Below are 16,325 nucleotides of genomic sequence, written 5' to 3' on the forward strand. Positions count from 1 at the left end.
GGGAGCGGTGGCTCACACCTGTAATCCCAGCACTTTGGGAGGCCGAGGCAGGTGGATCACTTGAAGTCAGGAGTTCGAGACCAGCCTGGCCAACATGGTGAAACCCCATCTCTACTAAAAATACAAAAATTAGCCAGGCGTGGTGGCAGGCACCTGTACCTGTAATCCCAGCTACTCAGGGGGCTGAGGCAGGAGAATCGCTTGAACCCACAAGGCGAAGGTTGCAGTGAGCTGAGACTGCACCACTGCACTCCAGCCTGGGCAACAGAGTGAGGCTCTGTCTCAAAAAAAAAGAAAAAATGTATTTCACTAACTACTATATGAAAAGCCCCAGAGAAAGAATACCAATACCCTTAGGAAAGAAGCAGTTTTTTAATTATTATTATTATTATTGGATGGAGTCTCACTCTGTCACCAGGCTGGAATGCGATGGCGCTATCTTGGCTCACTGCAACCTCCCATGCCCTGGTTCAAGGGATTCTCCTGCCTTAGCCTACTGAAAGTAGCTGAGATTACAGGCACGCGCCACCACACCCAGCTAATTTTTGTATTTTTAGTAGAGACAAGGTTTCACTATGTTGGCCAGGATGGTCTCGATCTCCTGACCTCGTGATCCGCCTGCTTCGGCCTCCCCAAGTGCTGGGATTACAGGTGTGAGCCACCGCGCCCGGCCAAGATGCAGTTTTAATAAGGAGTTTGGCCATTTAGGCTTGTAACTGACTGGATTATTGAATATTCTTTAAAATTAATTTGTATTAGTCCCTTTTCTTCTATTTCCTTATCTCCAACTCTCGCATTAGTATGCACGCTTTATTCCTACTCAGGTTTTCCCCTATGAGCCCAGGAGTATTATTATTATTTTTTTGCAGGGATTAGGATCAGGTTTGTGAAGTGAATAGTGTCTTTCTAATCTGCAGAGGGAAGGCAGCATCCCCTGGCTTGCTGCTGCAGCCTCTCTTTAAATTAAACAGCAGGTTCACTCTTTCTGCGGCATTCCAGAAGGAACATCAGTAGGAACAGCTCCACAGATGCTGACGTCTTGTCTAAGGTTATCCCAAGAAGTCCTGTGGCATTTGCAATGTGCCTGTACATTTTTCCTTTTTTAAAAAAACATATTCCTGCAGACTTTGTTGAAACCAGAAACAAACACAAGCAAGCAAAGCCCTTTCTAGCGCAGCATGTTAATCACACACTTTGCCATATTCTGTAAAACAGTAAGCAAATGATAACCTCCAACTGTTGCCCGGGCCCTGTAAAACAGAAGATCAAATTCTGTGTTCTGCCTTGGCAAGAAAAGAAACTGCAGCATTTTGTCTAGATTTTTACAAGTCCTGGGGTTCACATTACTGGCTGAAATTGTTCTTTCTCTACTTTACAGAAAAATGGAAAACACTAGTAAACTTAAAGATTTAAATATTATTTTAAAAGGAATATAATAAAAAATGGAAAACACTAGTATATTTAAAGATTTAAATAGTCTTTTAAAAGGAATATAATCAAAACTGTAGTTTAAAATACAATCTAGCTCCATAAGAGAGGCAATTGGCTGTGTGTTCCACTTGTAATGCAGAGGATTTGAAGCATCTATTTTTTCCCTTGTTTCTATGGATTTATGAATAAAGACTCTGACCCTTCTCAGGATCAGGAAAATTACGAAAAATTTAAAGCCTGGGTTTAAGGTCTGTAGAAGCTGCACAGGTACACTAATTTTAGTAAGACGGGCGCCAGGAAAAAGAGAACAAAATAGCAGGGGAGAAATATTCAGGCATCCTAAAAAATATTCAGTGGAAACGTAAAAACATTAAAGACTGATTAAACATCGCAGCATGACACAGATTTAGCAACTGAGCATAAAGAATTTGGCTCGGATACTGCTCCAAAATCCGAAGAGGACCAATTTCTTCCAGGAGGACAACTACCTCGTCCTCTGCAGACCCCTCTCCTCGGCAGCTGAAGGAGTGTGGCCAATCTGCCTCCACCTCCCCGCGGACCCCCTACTCTCAGGACCTCCTGCAGCACCCCAAACTGGAAGTGGCCGCTGCAGACCCAAGGACGAGGGGCACGCGGGAGCCGGCAGCCCTAGTGGAGCGGTTGGAGATGTTGAGGTGGGAGGGTCACCCAGGTGGGGTGAGGCTGGGGTAGGTAGCGGGGTGAACGGCTTCAGAAGCTCTGGGCCGCCCCCAGGTTGGACTAAGCAGGCGCTCTGTCTTCGCCCCCGCCCAGGATGGGCGTCTCCTGAGGACTCCCCGCCACACCTGACCCGAGACCGCGCGCCCAGCCTAGAACGCTTCCCCGACCCAGCGTAGGGCCGCCGCGACTGGCGCGCAGGGGGCGGCGGGAGGCCTGGCGAACCCGGGGGCGGGACCAGGCAGGCAAGGCCCGGCTGCCGCAGCTCCGCTCTGCGCGAGGCGGCTCCGCCGCGGCGGAGGGATACGGCGCACCATATATATATCGCGGGGCGCAGACTCGCGCTCCGGCAGTGGTGCTGGGAGTGTCGTGGACGCCGTGCCGTTACTCGTAGTCAGGCGGCGGCGCAGGCGGCGGCGGCGGCATAGCGCACAGCGCGCCTTAGCAGCAGCAGCAGCAGCAGCATCGGAGGTACCCCCGCCGTCGCAGCCCCCGCGCTGGTGCAGCCACCCTCGCTCCCTCTGCTCTTCCTCCCTTCGCTCGCACCATGGTAGGTCGGGAGTGGCAAATGCCGGCGTAGCAGCTGCCCGAGATTTCTTCCCAGACTTCTAGTTGTTTTGTTTGTTTTTTGTTTGTTTTTGGTTCTTGGAGGTTTTTCTTTTCTGAGTGTTACGCAGCAGCTGCGCTTAAAGGAGGTTGCATTTTGGATTTGCATCTCGGCGACCTCTGCCAGGGAGCTTCATTTATTGGTTCCCCTTGGAGCTGGACTTGGTCGTAGGCCGTCCACGGGCAGGGGCTCCGGCCGCAACTGCAGCGGGGGTTTCTGCATCCAATCCCCCTGCCCCCCGCCCAGCCCCGCACCCACTGCATCCACTAGCGCCGCACCCGGGCTGCCTGCAGCGCAGCGTTTCGGCCTGGGAGCCGGGCGGGGCCGGGCACTAGACCCCCCCCCCCCGCCCGCCCCTCCCCACCCCGCTTCTCCGCCGGCGCGAAGGTGGCAGGTCGGGCGGGCAGTGGAGAATGAATGGGCTGGAGCTGGCCGGTGGCGCACATTGTTCCGGCCGGGTGTTGAGGGGCGCAGTCAGCGCCCGCCACCTCCCCACCTTGGCCGGCCCTGCTGGGCGCCCTCCCTCGGTCGCTCTCCCCTCCTTCTTCCCGGGGGGCGCGGCGCGGGCGTGGGCTGGGAAGGAAGGAGCCGGGGAAGGGTGGGGTTGGGGGCAGGAAGGCGAGGGGTTGGGGGCGGAGAGGGCGGAAGCGGCGGCCGGGCCGCCCTGCGCCCGGGCGGGGCCCTGCGGTGTGGCCGTGGCTTGTTCCTGCCGCTTTCGCACCCTGCGGCCCCCCACCCAGTGCAGCAGTGCGGGCGGGCGTGAGCCTCGGTGCACCAGGAGTCCCTTCCCGCGGGAGGCGCTGGGCTCGCGCTAATTGGGGCGGGCGGGGGGGGGCGGCGGGGGAGGAGGGAGCTGGCGCGCGGCTTGGTTTCCATTAGAGACGCAAAGTTTCTGCTCCGGGAGGAGGCGGCGGCGCCGCGGGCTCGTCGCCTGGGGGAGCAGAAGCGGGTGGGAGGTGCGGGTGGCCTTGGCCGCGGCCCTGGTGCGCGGGGGCCGGGGATGGTGACCCTCCTGGCCGAGGAGGGGCGGCGTCCAGACGCCCGCTCGGGGGCCGCCTTCCCCCCCACGCCTGCCCCCGGGCACGCGGCCTGCCCGGTCCCTCGCCCCGCGCCACTTCCAGTCCGCAGAGGGATGCCCTCCACGTTTCTGCTTTCTCTGCAGCTTCTAGATTGCCAGATGCGACTGTGCGCCTCGCTGGGTGTGTTTTCCACAGCCCCTTCCTCCTCGGCGTGCAGGGCTGACATCACCGACTGCGTTTCTGGTTTGGCGGGTGGGGAGATGGTTCCCCGCAGGGTTCTGGTACACCTTTGCCCCCAGGGCTAGCGCCATTTGGGGGAGGAGGATTTCGTTGTCGAGAAAGTTGGATGCTCCTGGTAACCCCTCTAACAAGAGAGTTTTGTAGCGAGGTGGGACTGTTCTCCCCATAAGGTGACAGTTTCTCTTGCGAGGTGTGGCAGCGCTTCCTGTTGTACAAGACAGATGTTGCCTTGGCGTTACGTAAATCATCGTGTCTCCCTCATTTAAAGAAAGCCAATTTTTAGTGATTGAGGTAGAAAGAAAGATCCGTTTATAATTTGTAAAAACAAGTTTTCACCCAGAATCAATATATTGGAACACCATTCCTACTGTTAAAGTTTTCACTTAAGAGTATAAACTTCATCAGCTTTCTATTAGGACTTATTTTGTAATTGGCTTCTTAGGCATCCTTCTTTAAAAGAGAAATCCACGTTAGCTCTCCTTGAGGTCTCGAGTTCCCTCGGCTGGAGGCACAGGTTCAGTGGAGACCAAATAATGCAGGTGAATTACCTTCGTGGCCATTACTGCCTCGAACGAAGTGTGTTTATTATGAACAGTTCTTTTGTCATTCTTAAGGTAGGTAGGGTTAATACTCTCCAGCAAATTTAGTAGATACTCTTTGCCAGAAAAGAGAGGAGTATATATAGTTTGATAATTATTGTGTAGTTTTCTGTGTACTTAATTTTTGCAATTTTGTAACACTTCATTTGTAAGATGGTACCATTTTTTCCTGGCTTCTGAATCATAGGATAGTTTGACCCAGGGCATTAGCCATTGTAATGGTAGGCTTTTAACAAATAACTGCCTAATTTAAAGGATTGGAAAGCATTTGTTACATGGAAATGAAGTTGGTGGCGTACCCAGTTGCTGTATCTTTATTTTTTCTACTTAATTATTTCTCATAAAATGGATATAAAAGCCTGTTAATCCAACCCAATGCCATTATGTAACGCCAGTTTGGAGATTTCGAGGGCCTGGAGCAGTGCGCAAGGTGCGCTGAAAGCCTGCCCCTGGATGAGATCCTTATCCTGGCTGTGGTGGCAGTGGCAGTGGGCTGGGTCCCTTGTTGAGTGGAAAGGGGGACTGCGGTGTCCATGGTGCAGTAGGTGGCGCTCTTCTGTCTTAGAGCCTGCCGCCACTGCAGCTGGTGCCAAGGGGCCTTCTGCCACTAGAGGTGCCATTTTTCACATGATGAACTTAGCCTAGTTAGATCGCAGAGCAAGCTGTAAGCCATGGGCCCAGAAAAGAAAACTTGAAGTGAGCAGATGTTGTCACTTCCTTGTAATCCTTTGTTCTATTTACTTTCATTAAATGACCGTGCTACAGGTTTCAAAGAATCTTAAGATTGATTTTTGAAAGATCACAATATTAAAAGTATAACTGGAAAACCTATGTTGAAATCAACCAAACATGTCGTGGACTGAATGATAACCTTTTCTTTCTTCATATAGGCTGATCAGCTGACCGAAGAACAGATTGCTGGTAAGTTGACAACTCCAAGGAGTCCCCAGAAGGCCAGAACTAGGCACTGACTCAGTTTTGGTGACTCCTCTGTTCCTCCCCGCTACAGTCTGGGCAGTTTTCTAAGAATTTATTTAAATAAGAACAGTAAGCAGAAACATTGAGGTCAGATGTTATTCTTGCCAGTACTTTATAGATGAGGTGAAAGGAAGTAAAACTAAGGATGCCTACATGTTAAACTCTGGAGAATTTGACCATGTTTCACAATGTGCAAAGTTTGCGTATGATTAATTGTACTGAGCCTGCTACTCAACGGTTTAGTTTACAATTCTTATGCCATGGGTCTTTCAGTAATCTGCCACGAAAGCTTGTGCTCGCTATCCTAAAATAAATGGAAATGGGTGAATATGAGTGTTAGGACCACTGTAGTAATTGGGAAGAAAGTTACATTAGTTAAACTCTGTTGCCCAGGCTGGTCTCTAACTCCTGGGCTCAAGCAATCCTCCTGCCTCAGCCTCCTGAGTAGCTGGGACTACAGGCATGTGCCACCACGTCTGGCAGATTTTAGCTTTTTAATATTCCTGGAGGACTTGTTTTGAGACTGTTTCTCTTTAGGAAACCAGGAATGCTTCTGAAATATTCTAAAAGTCATGTGGAGAGAGTTTACCTGGGAATGTACATTTCTAGTAACCATTTTATTTGTTATGAAACGAGGGATTCTTATGGCTTTAGAAATGTAACAGGAAGGGATTTGAAGGGGGCACATGGACCAATCTTGTCAGATTGGATTTAGTTCCTTGAACCTGGGAGGCAGGGGTTGTAGTGAGCTGAGATTGCACCACTGCACTCCAATCTCGGTGACAGAGCGAGACTCCATTGTTTAAAAAAAAAAAAGATTGGATTTAGGACTAATTTAAGCATGTTCCAGCTTAGCCGCCTTGAAACTTTTGGGAATATTGTGTGTGGCACCGTTTATTGGGAGCAGTGTTTGCTTTATGGGCTGCTGTATGAAGGCCAGTCCAACAGGACTATTGTGGTCATTATTTCAGTAGATAAAGACCAGAAACGTTGCACAACTTGAATGGCTGGCTTTGGCAAGCCCCCGGCAAGTGTGTATTGTGACTGGGTTGGATAAAGACATTGATTCTAACGGGTCAACTTTTGTTTTCAGAATTCAAGGAAGCCTTCTCCCTATTTGATAAAGATGGCGATGGCACCATCACAACAAAGGAACTTGGAACTGTCATGAGGTCACTGGGTCAGAACCCAACAGAAGCTGAATTGCAGGATATGATCAATGAAGTGGATGCTGATGGTAAGAGCTTTAAAACCATGAATGAGGGCCATTGTTGTGTAATTCAAGTTCAGACATGTTACAGGATTGTCTTTCAGGTCCCCAGAGCAAAGCAAATGTGCAAAGATCCTTTCTGTGGTTGCCCCAGGGCCATTGACAATTAAAATAGAAGATGATGGGCCTTGCGTCCATCCTGCTTAGTGTCTAGAATGTTTTCTGCATGGGATCACTATTGTTTTCTTCCTGCTTGGTGCGACCTAGAGCACAAATCTATTTTTTTTTTTTTTTTTTTGGAGACGGAGTCTCGCCCTGTCGCCCAGGCTGGAGTGGCACTGGCACGATCTCGGCTCACTGCAACCTCTGCCTCCCGGGTTCCAGCGATTCTCCTGCCTCAGCCTTCTGAGTAGCTGGAATTACAGGCGTGTGTCGCCACGCCCAGTTAGTGTTTTGTATCTTTAGTAGAGATGGGGTTTCACCATGTTGGCCAGGCTGGTCTCAAACTCCTGACCTCGTGATCCGCCCTCCCCGGCCTCCCAAAGTGCTGGGATTACAGGCGTGAACCACTGCTCCTGGCCGAGCTCAAAGCTTTTATCAACTGGCCCATGAGTCTGCACTGAGTCTTGAGGGGGGAGGTGAAATTAAATAGCCATAGAAAGTGCTTTTTAACAAACTTACTGTGTTTAAAGAGGAGGAGGAACCCCCAGATGAAGTAAGTGACAAGCACCCTTAGAAGTTACCATAAAAGTGAGTACAGTGTGAGCTGTAGATGTGTTTGCTGCAGAGGAGCATGTGAGGTTTGGAGGCAGATGTGTGGTGACTCCAGGGGATAGATTTGCAGAACCTAACGGAAAGGGAAGCTGTAAGGTGCAGGGCCAGAGGGAACCAGCAGTAACCCTGATAGCGGTCTGTCATCTGTTCCTCTCGACTCTACAGCAGGGGACAACAGACCTTTGATTGCTGATTTCCATCAGTAAGCAGGCTTTGAAGCACACTTCCCCACCCGTAAAAAAAAAACCACGTATTTTGGTAAATCCTATATATATTGTAATGTACTGTATGACAGTATAGAACATGATTTTTAAAAGATGAGTTGGGAGGAGAAAAGGATAAAAGAAAAAATAAAAGAAGCATTAAGAATAAACAATTCGGATCTAGATTTTACTTTCTAGATGATTGACTCGAGGGTGGTGTAGTAAAATCGCTTGTCTGGTCACAAACATTTGGCAGCAGAGCTTTTGATGAGGTTCTTTGACAAAGCCTTCAGCACGTTAGAGTGGTTTTCACTAATAGTGTTTTGGAAAGAAAAGGTTGTCCATAGTTCTCTAGTTTGCTAAGATGATCAGCTACCCAGGAACATGGAGTAACTTCCTCTTGTTTGTGGGAGCCCTGGGAATCTGTGCCTGGGGAGGGGAGAAGTCTGTTAGGCTCTTGGATTGTGTGGAAGAAGAAGTTGTGCCAGGCTACAGAATCCTGTGTTTGCACTGAGAAAACAGGATGGTACCTGACCTTCTCTGCATGGCTGTGAGATAGCTTAAAATAATTTCTTTTGTTTTTGATGAATATGAACAATATCTTAAAATTTTTGAGGCTAAAAAAGTCTTGAAGGGATCCCTGAGGTATTTTCTTTTAAAGGTACTGGTGAAAATGAGTAACTTAACCTAGGGTTTTTCTTTCTAATTTTATTTCCATTTAGTTCAATGACACTGTTAGTCTGGAGTGCTTATCTTTGGGGGTACTCATCTCTTAGTTTTAAAGAGGAGTTGTTTGGAGTACTGGCCGTAGAACAGATTGTTCTGACAGTTCCCTAAGTGTTACTAGTCTGAGCTGTGAGAATGCTCCTGAGCTTTTCCCTTAATGGGAAATAAAGATACTGAGTTGGAAGAAAACAGGTGGCTAACCATCATAGCGTGGCCAAGAAATGATCCTGGAGAAGACTTGGTAAGACTTCATGGCCCATGCATGGCATAACAGAATCAATGTTCCTCTCTCATAATCTTTTCTCCTCTGAAACACTTTATACACTTAACCTGCAGCTCAGTTCTAGGCCTTTTTTGTGTTACTGCTGTCACTAACCAAGGCAGAGTGAGACCTGAGTGATTTCCCTAACTCAGGGATGGCAGTCGGGGGCGCTTTCTTCCCTCGGAGTGGAAAGATTCAGCCTGCGGAGTGGTGTATGCTATTTTTCTCTTGAACTGTACAGCCCTTCATGACCCTTCCATGGGCTTGAATCCAGATGTGCAGTTTCCTTTGTATAAGTAAATACTATCCTGGGCACTGATGATGAGTTTGAAATTATGTGAAATTGCCCTGTGAAGTGTTCGAACGTTTTAGACCTGCAGATGATTGAACCTAGTAAGATAGTCTGCCCCTTTGTCCTAGTACATGTTTACCGTTCTGTACAGTGGTTCTGAAATGATTACTGCAGAGCAGCGTTAATGGAGTGCTTACTTTACATGAGCTTTTTGTTTTTTAATTCGAGGTAATGGCACCATTGACTTCCCCGAATTTTTGACTATGATGGCTAGAAAAATGAAAGATACAGATAGTGAAGAAGAAATCCGTGAGGCATTCCGAGTCTTTGACAAGGTAATCCAGCATCTACATAGCAGATGGTACTTAAGTATGGCTTCTTCCGCTTTCACTTCTAAAAGCTATAATAATGTTATAGACAGAAAACTTAAATCTAACTGCCTGAGCCTCTGATCTCACTTTCAAAAATCCTCTTTATGGTAACCGTACCAGGGGAGGGTAGGCATAATAAATAGGAATTTTGGACCATGTTTCTTGACTGTTACTTTGAATTGTTGTGAGCTTTTGCAAATCCTGTTTTCTGCATTAGCTGTTTGCATGTATTTAGTAGGTTAGAGGTGGGAACTAGAGATCAGAGAATTGTTTATGGCAGCAGAGTTAGCAGTAACTTGAGAGGGCATAGCTAAGTCAAAGACCTACTTCCCCACACTACATCATTAGCAATAACAATTGCTGAATGTTCACAGGATGGCAATGGTTATATCAGTGCAGCAGAACTACGTCACGTCATGACAAACTTAGGAGAAAAACTAACAGATGAAGAAGTAGATGAAATGATCAGAGAAGCAGATATTGATGGAGACGGACAAGTCAACTATGAAGGTAAAACTAAATTCTCTGAGCTCAGTGTTTCATAGTCTTACCTTTAGATCTGTAAGCAAGCCAACTGCTTCACTAGACAGCCTTTGACTTTATTTTATGTACAGTAAAGATGTTGTGTTCATTAAAGCTGCTTTCAAAGATAACCAAAAGTTACGATTATATTTGTCTTTTCAGAATTCGTACAGATGATGACTGCAAAATGAAGACCTACTTTCAACTCCTTTTTCCCCCCTCTAGAAGAATCAAATTGAATCTTTTACTTACCTCTTGCAAAAAAAAGAAAAAAGAAAAAAGTTCATTTATTCATTCTGTTTCTATATAGCAAAACTGAATGTCAAAAGTACCTTCTGTCCACACACACAAAATCTGCATGTATTGGTTGGTGGTCCTGTCCCCTAAAGATCAAGCTACACATCAGTTTTACAATATAAATACTTGTACTACCTTAATGATAAGGACTCCTTAAAGTTCCATTTGCTAATGATTAATACACTGTTTGGGCTGGCCAGTTTTTCATGCATGCAGCTTGACGATTGAGCACAGTCAGGCCTTTGTATTAAAAATGAAAAATGAAAAAACAAATTCAAAACCTATTCAAATGGGTTCTAGTTCAATTTGTTTAGTATAAATTGTCATAGCTGGTTTACTGAAAACAAACACATTTAAAATTGGTTTACCTCAGGATGATGTGCAGAAAAATGGGTGAAGGATAAACCGTTGAGACGTGGCCCCACTGGTAGGATGGTCCTCTTGTACTTCGTGTGCTCCGACCCATGGTGACGATGACACACCCTGGTGGCATGCCCGTGTATGTTGGTTTAGCGTTGTCTGCATTGTTCTAGAGTGAAACAGGTGTCAGGCTGTCACTGTTCACACAAATTTTTAATAAGAAACCTTTACCAAGGGAGCATCTTTGGACTCTCTGTTTTTAAAACCTTCTGAACCATGACTTGGAGCCGGCAGAGTAGGCTGTGGCTGTGGACTTCAGCACAACCATCAACATTGCTGTTCAAAGAAATTACAATTTACGTCCATTCCAAGTTGTAAATGCTAGTCTTTTTTTTTTTTTTTTTTCCAATAAAAAGACCATTAACTTAAAGTGGTGTTAAATGCTTTGTAAAGCTGAGATCTAAATGGGGACAAGGCAGGTGGAGGGGAGGCCAGTGTACATGTAAATGCCCACAGCCCAGCATTGGGTTTCCCTCCCAAGGCCCCAGCACCAACCTCTGAGCCCAAGACCTTGCCTGAAAACAAGCAGATACCGATTGCTTCATCCTATTTATGGACATGTAGGTCTAGTTGCATTTTCACTGGGGGGAGGGGGGAAGGTGAATTATGGTAACTTTTAATGATCTATTCAGGCAGTAGAGCTCTTAAGGAAAAAAAAAACCCACTTTCTCTCAAGCATGTATTTAGGGGTTGTTATCAATTGTGCTGCTGATTACCTGTCTTATGTAACTACTTGAGACCATCTGCAAGAGACATGATTTAGTGTGTCTGTAATTCAATCTTTGCTGTGTGTGGTAGAAGCAGTAGTCACTTTTGTAAGCCAGTCTCTTCATGCCTAAAAGACACTACCAGTCACCTTTGATTCGCGACTTTTAATTTATGATTATACTTAGCCTCCTCCTACTTTTTTTTTTTTTTTTCCCAAGTTGACTTGACTTTGCTTTTTTCCCCCCAAGTAGAACTAATGCTAGCTTCCAGCTTGAAAGTAAAACTCCAGTGTGGAGTGAATTTTGTGTCTAATTATAAACCTGTAACCAAAACTCAGACATCTGGTACTGGTCTTTGCATTGAGATTGGTCCCTGTAAAACCCCCCTTAAAAGCATATTGCATTTAGTACAGAGCTCTTTTTTGAAATGAAGGCTGGAGATGTGCATTTTTCACGGTGTTAACTGGTTGTATCTTATTAGCAAGGAGATTGGGGTTTTGAGTGTTTGCGTGGGTGGTTTCAATTTGCCAGGGAACAGTGGCAGGCTGCTAGCAAGGCAGTGAGAAGCTCTTGGCAGCCAAATGGGTGCATTCAGGGCTGATTTATAGAGACCCTTGGCTTCTCCTTCTCCTACTCCCTGTCTTTCTGGCATTTTGTAGCTTGTTAGATTTTCTGCCAGAGGGGTGGGTCAGAGCAGTGGAGGGGAGACATCGCCCATGTGCTTCTGCTACTGGTCCTTGGGCTGGGTGGTTGGTAGAGGAGATGTTGACACTATGAGCTAAGGGTTGGCTTTTGTAATTATCTGAATCTGAAAGGAATGCCTAAGGTTACCTTGGGGTTTCTCTTCTGGTGAGATAGGGTTCCTGGTTTGAGTAAGTTAATGTCCTGGATATTTCTTGTGGCAGGGGGTGGTCAAAGAGCCTGATCGCTGACCCAGTCTCAGGCCTGTGGTCGATGACCTCTCAGTAGTTTCAAAGGGGGCTGGAGGGGGATATTTGACTTGTTTTTTCGAAATGTAGCCTTCTAACCCTCAAGTCTTTTTAGAAGCTGGGTGAACTCTTAGTGGTCCTGCAGCCTATCCTAAAAGACTACCTTTGAAACAGGATTCTTGTATGGCCAGGATCCTGTCTGGGAACCAGAAACCCTACACCCTCCCCCTCCAGGGAATGCTGAGTTCCAGTTTTGAGCAGAGGTGAGGCAGAATCCACTGTAGCCTTCCCCCCTGGTATTTGGGGGGATGACCAGCCCAGGCGTTGGGTGTTAGTCTGCATGAGTTTGTGAGAGGAAATAGCTGGGTATCCTGGCAGTGCCCTTGAAGTTGGTTAGGACCTTCCTGTAAACTCTTGCCCCTACTTCTAACTACTCTATAAATATATACATATATTTATATATAAAGTGATTAGTTGAACTGGCGTCCTGCTTTAGCCTGAGACTTGCCATAAGAAACTGCTGAGTACTTGGCAAACCCTTTCGTAGTTTTGTTCTCCATCTGTTTGGGGTAGGTGTTGAGCGAGGCAAATGGATCTCGATATTTCAGATGGGCTTTTGATGCACTGTTGCCAAGGAAGGCTTTTTCTGATTTTTTGACAAATGAATTTTTGCACACTTTCATTGGTGTCTTTCGGCAACTTACACACATTGAAAATGAGCTATTGTACATATTTTTATATTCTCTTTATAAATGCATGTCTGATTGTACTTGTAACAATATTGTAATGAACGGCTGTGCAGTAGGCCCGGCGCTGCTGTGTCTCGTCAGAGGAATAGCTTACCACGAACCCCTCAGCATACTGGGAGTCCCTTCCTGAACAAAGAATGTAAATTTGGTCAAGTCTACTCTTCCGTTCATTCAATTATTTTAAGCATTTGAATTATTTATTGTATATCCTAAATATATTTCTCCTTTGGCAGTGACTAGATTTCCACGAATGTGTCTTAATCTATCCCTCCAGCTGGCAGTTACTGTTTTTTTAATCCCTCGAAGTTGTCCTGTAGGAGACAGAAGTTCTTTGCTGTCTGTATCCCTTGGAGTAAGAAGGTAGTGGCATGGGTGGAGTGTGTGTTCTTTCTCCAAATCTATTATGATGTTTATTAAACACTTCCGTAGCAAAGATGGTGGTAGTTCTTTTGTTACTGAAGTTGCCCTTCACCGTGGCTATTTGAAAAGGAGATGTACTTGGACGTTTCTGTAAATCTTGAGATAAACTGTTTGGAGATTTAACCACCTCTCTGATGGGGGACCAACTCTATGGAAATTGTAAATACGTTTTATTTATAAACCTGGCACTGTATTCAATAAACATTTCTGCAGCCTTTCATCTCTAACTGCGAACTGTGTAGGTTTCTAGCTTGCATAGCTTTCAATCCCTTTTGCTCCCAACAAGATAGACCTGCCTTCAGATGTAATTTCACTGGGTCTCTAGTACTGTGAGAGTGAGGGGCCAGAAATAACCGTAGACACATCCCACAACCGTCTTACCCTAGTTTTAAGTAGTTTGAGTGTTAATAGCTGACATTTTAACCTATTCTCTTAGCCTATTAACTTGTCCATGCTTGCTTTTTATGCGGAAAATTTACACCATAAGGATTAGTTTCCTTTTAACCCCAATCCAAGCCTCTTTAGGACTTGTATAAAGAAATACATTTTTTTCAATAAGATGGGAATTTTAGATGACAACCAAGATGATACCTTGGTTCATGTCAAGAGCGGGACAGCTGAGGAAAGTGGGGTGGGATGCAAGTACCATTTAGGACCTTGGCATTGAAGCCTTCCCCTTACTCAACACTGGCCCAGACCCTGGTTCTTAGATGTAGCAGGAGAGGCTGCCTGCTTCTGCCCCCTTTGCTTCCAGAAAGGCCTTTTCCAGCTGCCTCGTGTGTTTCCCACTCTGCCCAGAAGGAGTGAGAGGGCTGAAAAGCGGGGCGGGATAAGGCCCTGCTTTCGACAGAAGGCTTGAGACACATCTCCAGGAAGCATTTAAACAGCCCCTCCTGCACACAGGAGCTGGGACTATAAGGACATGGTCATCACCATGGAGACAGCCCTCTGCTCTGAGGCTTTAGACCTGGCTTCTGGATTTGGTTCTGTCCCTCCAGCCTCAGGCAGGTTCTTTACCTTTCCCAGGCCTTGGTATCCTCCTTGGTAAGATCATATTGGACTTGGTACCTTCTGCCTGTGGCTTTCTAGGATTATGACCGACCTGGTTTGGCATCACTTTGTGTTTAGATAGATGAAATTGCAGCCTAAAGGATGGGAGGCAAAATTGTGTAGGAGTGCTGTGTCCTTTGAGATGACAAATGGGATTTTAAAATTCTCACCAGCTTCATGTTGGAGGTGGAGTGGAGGTTAAACTTGCTATTAAGACGTGATGTAATATTGGAACCTGGGTCAGAGAAACTGATTGTTAAGTGACTTCCATTCTCCCAGGACGGAAATAGGAGGCTGCCACTGGGCCTGTAAGGGATTCAGTCCAAGTGACATCATCTGGTTTTCAGCAGCTCCGGTTTAGAAAAACACACACACATTTCCGATTCAAGCTGAACTTTACCGGGCACTGGGGGGCTGGAGCACCCAATGACTCAGGATGCCTTAGAAGGAAATAAAACATAAAGCTTTTTATAGCTTGGTGCTTCTCTCCCACTGCCCTCAACTCTCTGCCAAGGAGTGGGAGGAGTTAGCTCATGGACCAGAACTCCCGTTAAAGCCCCTGAACTCTGATTAAATCAAGTGGCAGTTTTCCTGATGAGAATTATGTTCTTTGTGTCAGGAACCTTAGGAATGAGTGTGAATTGACACATTCAGATTGTGGGTTTTTTTTTTTTCTCTTTTGAGGTGGGGTCTCATTCTCACTAAGGCTGGAGTGCAGTGGCACAATCACAGCTCACTGCAGCCTCCACCTCCCAGGTTCAAATGATCCTCCCACCTCAGCCTCCCCAGTAGCTGGGACTACAGGGATGTGCTGCTGTGCTCAGCTAATTTTTAAATTTTTTTATGCAGACGCGGTTTCACATGTTGCTTAGGCTGGTCTCAAACTCCTGGGCTCAACAAATCCTCCCACCTTGGCCTCCCAAAGTGTTGGGATTACAAGTGTGAGCCACTGTGCCTTGGCTCAGATAATTTTTTTTTTTTTTTTTTTTTGAGACAGAGTCTTGCTCTGTCACTCAGGCTGGAGTGCAGTGGTGTGATCTTGGCTCACTGCAACCTTCGCCTCCTGGGTTCAAGCAATTCTTCTGCCTCAGCCTCCCGAGTAGCTGGGACTACAGGCGCACACCACCACGTCTGGCTAATTTTTGTATTTTTAGTAGAGACGGAGTTTCACTATGTTGGCGAGGCTGGTTTTGAACTCCTGACCTCAGGTCATCTGTCCGCCTTGGCCTCCCAAAGTGCTGGGATTATAGGCATGAGTCACTGTACCCAGCCCCAGATAGTCTTTTCAATGTCATATCTTAGTTTTATTTTCAATTTTACAAAGGCTAAAAGGAAAATCCAGAGTTTCCTCTAGCAATATAATTATTTGAACATTTTGTTACAACATGATCTTTATTTAGATCCTGGCTGTATGTAAGCATGTTTGCTTTTAAACTGATTTTTCATTTTGAGTCTTTGTATACCCTTCAAGTTGTGATTTTTTTTAAGTTACTGCATTTTTTAGCAAAAGATAGATTTTTTCCTGCATAGACATATCAGAATCAAGATTTGAGATAGATTGTTTTAAAAATGGAAATTAAGTAAAAAAGTAATTATAAAATCATATCTTAGTTAAAAGGAACAGGTCATATAGGTAAAACTTCCTCTGAGTGCAGGTATCCATATCTGGTGATTCTCAAACTTGGAATACTTCTAACACTGGACATCTAATCCTGTTTCCACAAGGCAGAACTTGGGCTTTCTCCCTTTCAATGACAAGAACTTAATTAACAGCCCATTCCCATTTTTATTTTTATTTTTTTGAGAGGGAGTCTTGCTCTGTC

The 16,325-nt window shown here is 46.0% G+C and overlaps 1 protein-coding gene across 3 annotated transcripts; it reads left to right on the plus strand.

Annotated features, from left to right (window-relative positions):
- The first annotated feature begins 2,379 nt into the window (after window positions 1-2,379).
- Window positions 2,380-13,679, plus strand: CALM1 (calmodulin 1). 3 transcript variants are annotated; one of them, XM_063596371.1, is made up of 7 exons: window positions 3,902-4,005; window positions 4,436-4,532; window positions 5,483-5,513; window positions 6,664-6,807; window positions 9,266-9,372; window positions 9,783-9,918; window positions 10,093-13,679. In XM_063596371.1, exons 2-7 carry the CDS (start codon window positions 4,527-4,529, stop codon window positions 10,119-10,121), a joined length of 453 nt encoding a protein of 150 aa, XP_063452441.1. In that variant the 5' UTR covers window positions 3,902-4,005; window positions 4,436-4,526; the 3' UTR covers window positions 10,122-13,679. The 3 variants fall into 3 exon arrangements, with proteins under 3 accessions (XP_003832809.1, XP_063452441.1, XP_063452442.1); XM_063596372.1 differs by having other exon boundaries at window positions 3,902-3,933; XM_003832761.6 differs by lacking the exons at window positions 3,902-4,005; window positions 4,436-4,532 and adding an exon at window positions 2,380-2,677.
- Window positions 13,680-16,325: the final 2,646 nt, after the last annotated feature.

The sequence above is a fragment of the Pan paniscus genome, chromosome 15 (genome assembly GCF_029289425.2).
Source record: "Pan paniscus chromosome 15, NHGRI_mPanPan1-v2.0_pri, whole genome shotgun sequence".
Classification (NCBI taxonomy): Eukaryota; Metazoa; Chordata; class Mammalia; order Primates; family Hominidae; genus Pan; species Pan paniscus.

What these genes read in the sequence shown, in the direction of transcription:
- CALM1 (XM_063596371.1), top strand. An exon ending in CATTCCGAGTCTTTGACAAG is followed by an intron (nt 9,373 to 9,782) that starts GTAATCCAGCAT and finishes GAATGTTCACAG; the next exon opens with GATGGCAATGGTTATATCAG. An exon ending in CGGACAAGTCAACTATGAAG is followed by an intron (nt 9,919 to 10,092) that starts GTAAAACTAAAT and finishes TTGTCTTTTCAG; the next exon opens with AATTCGTACAGATGATGACT.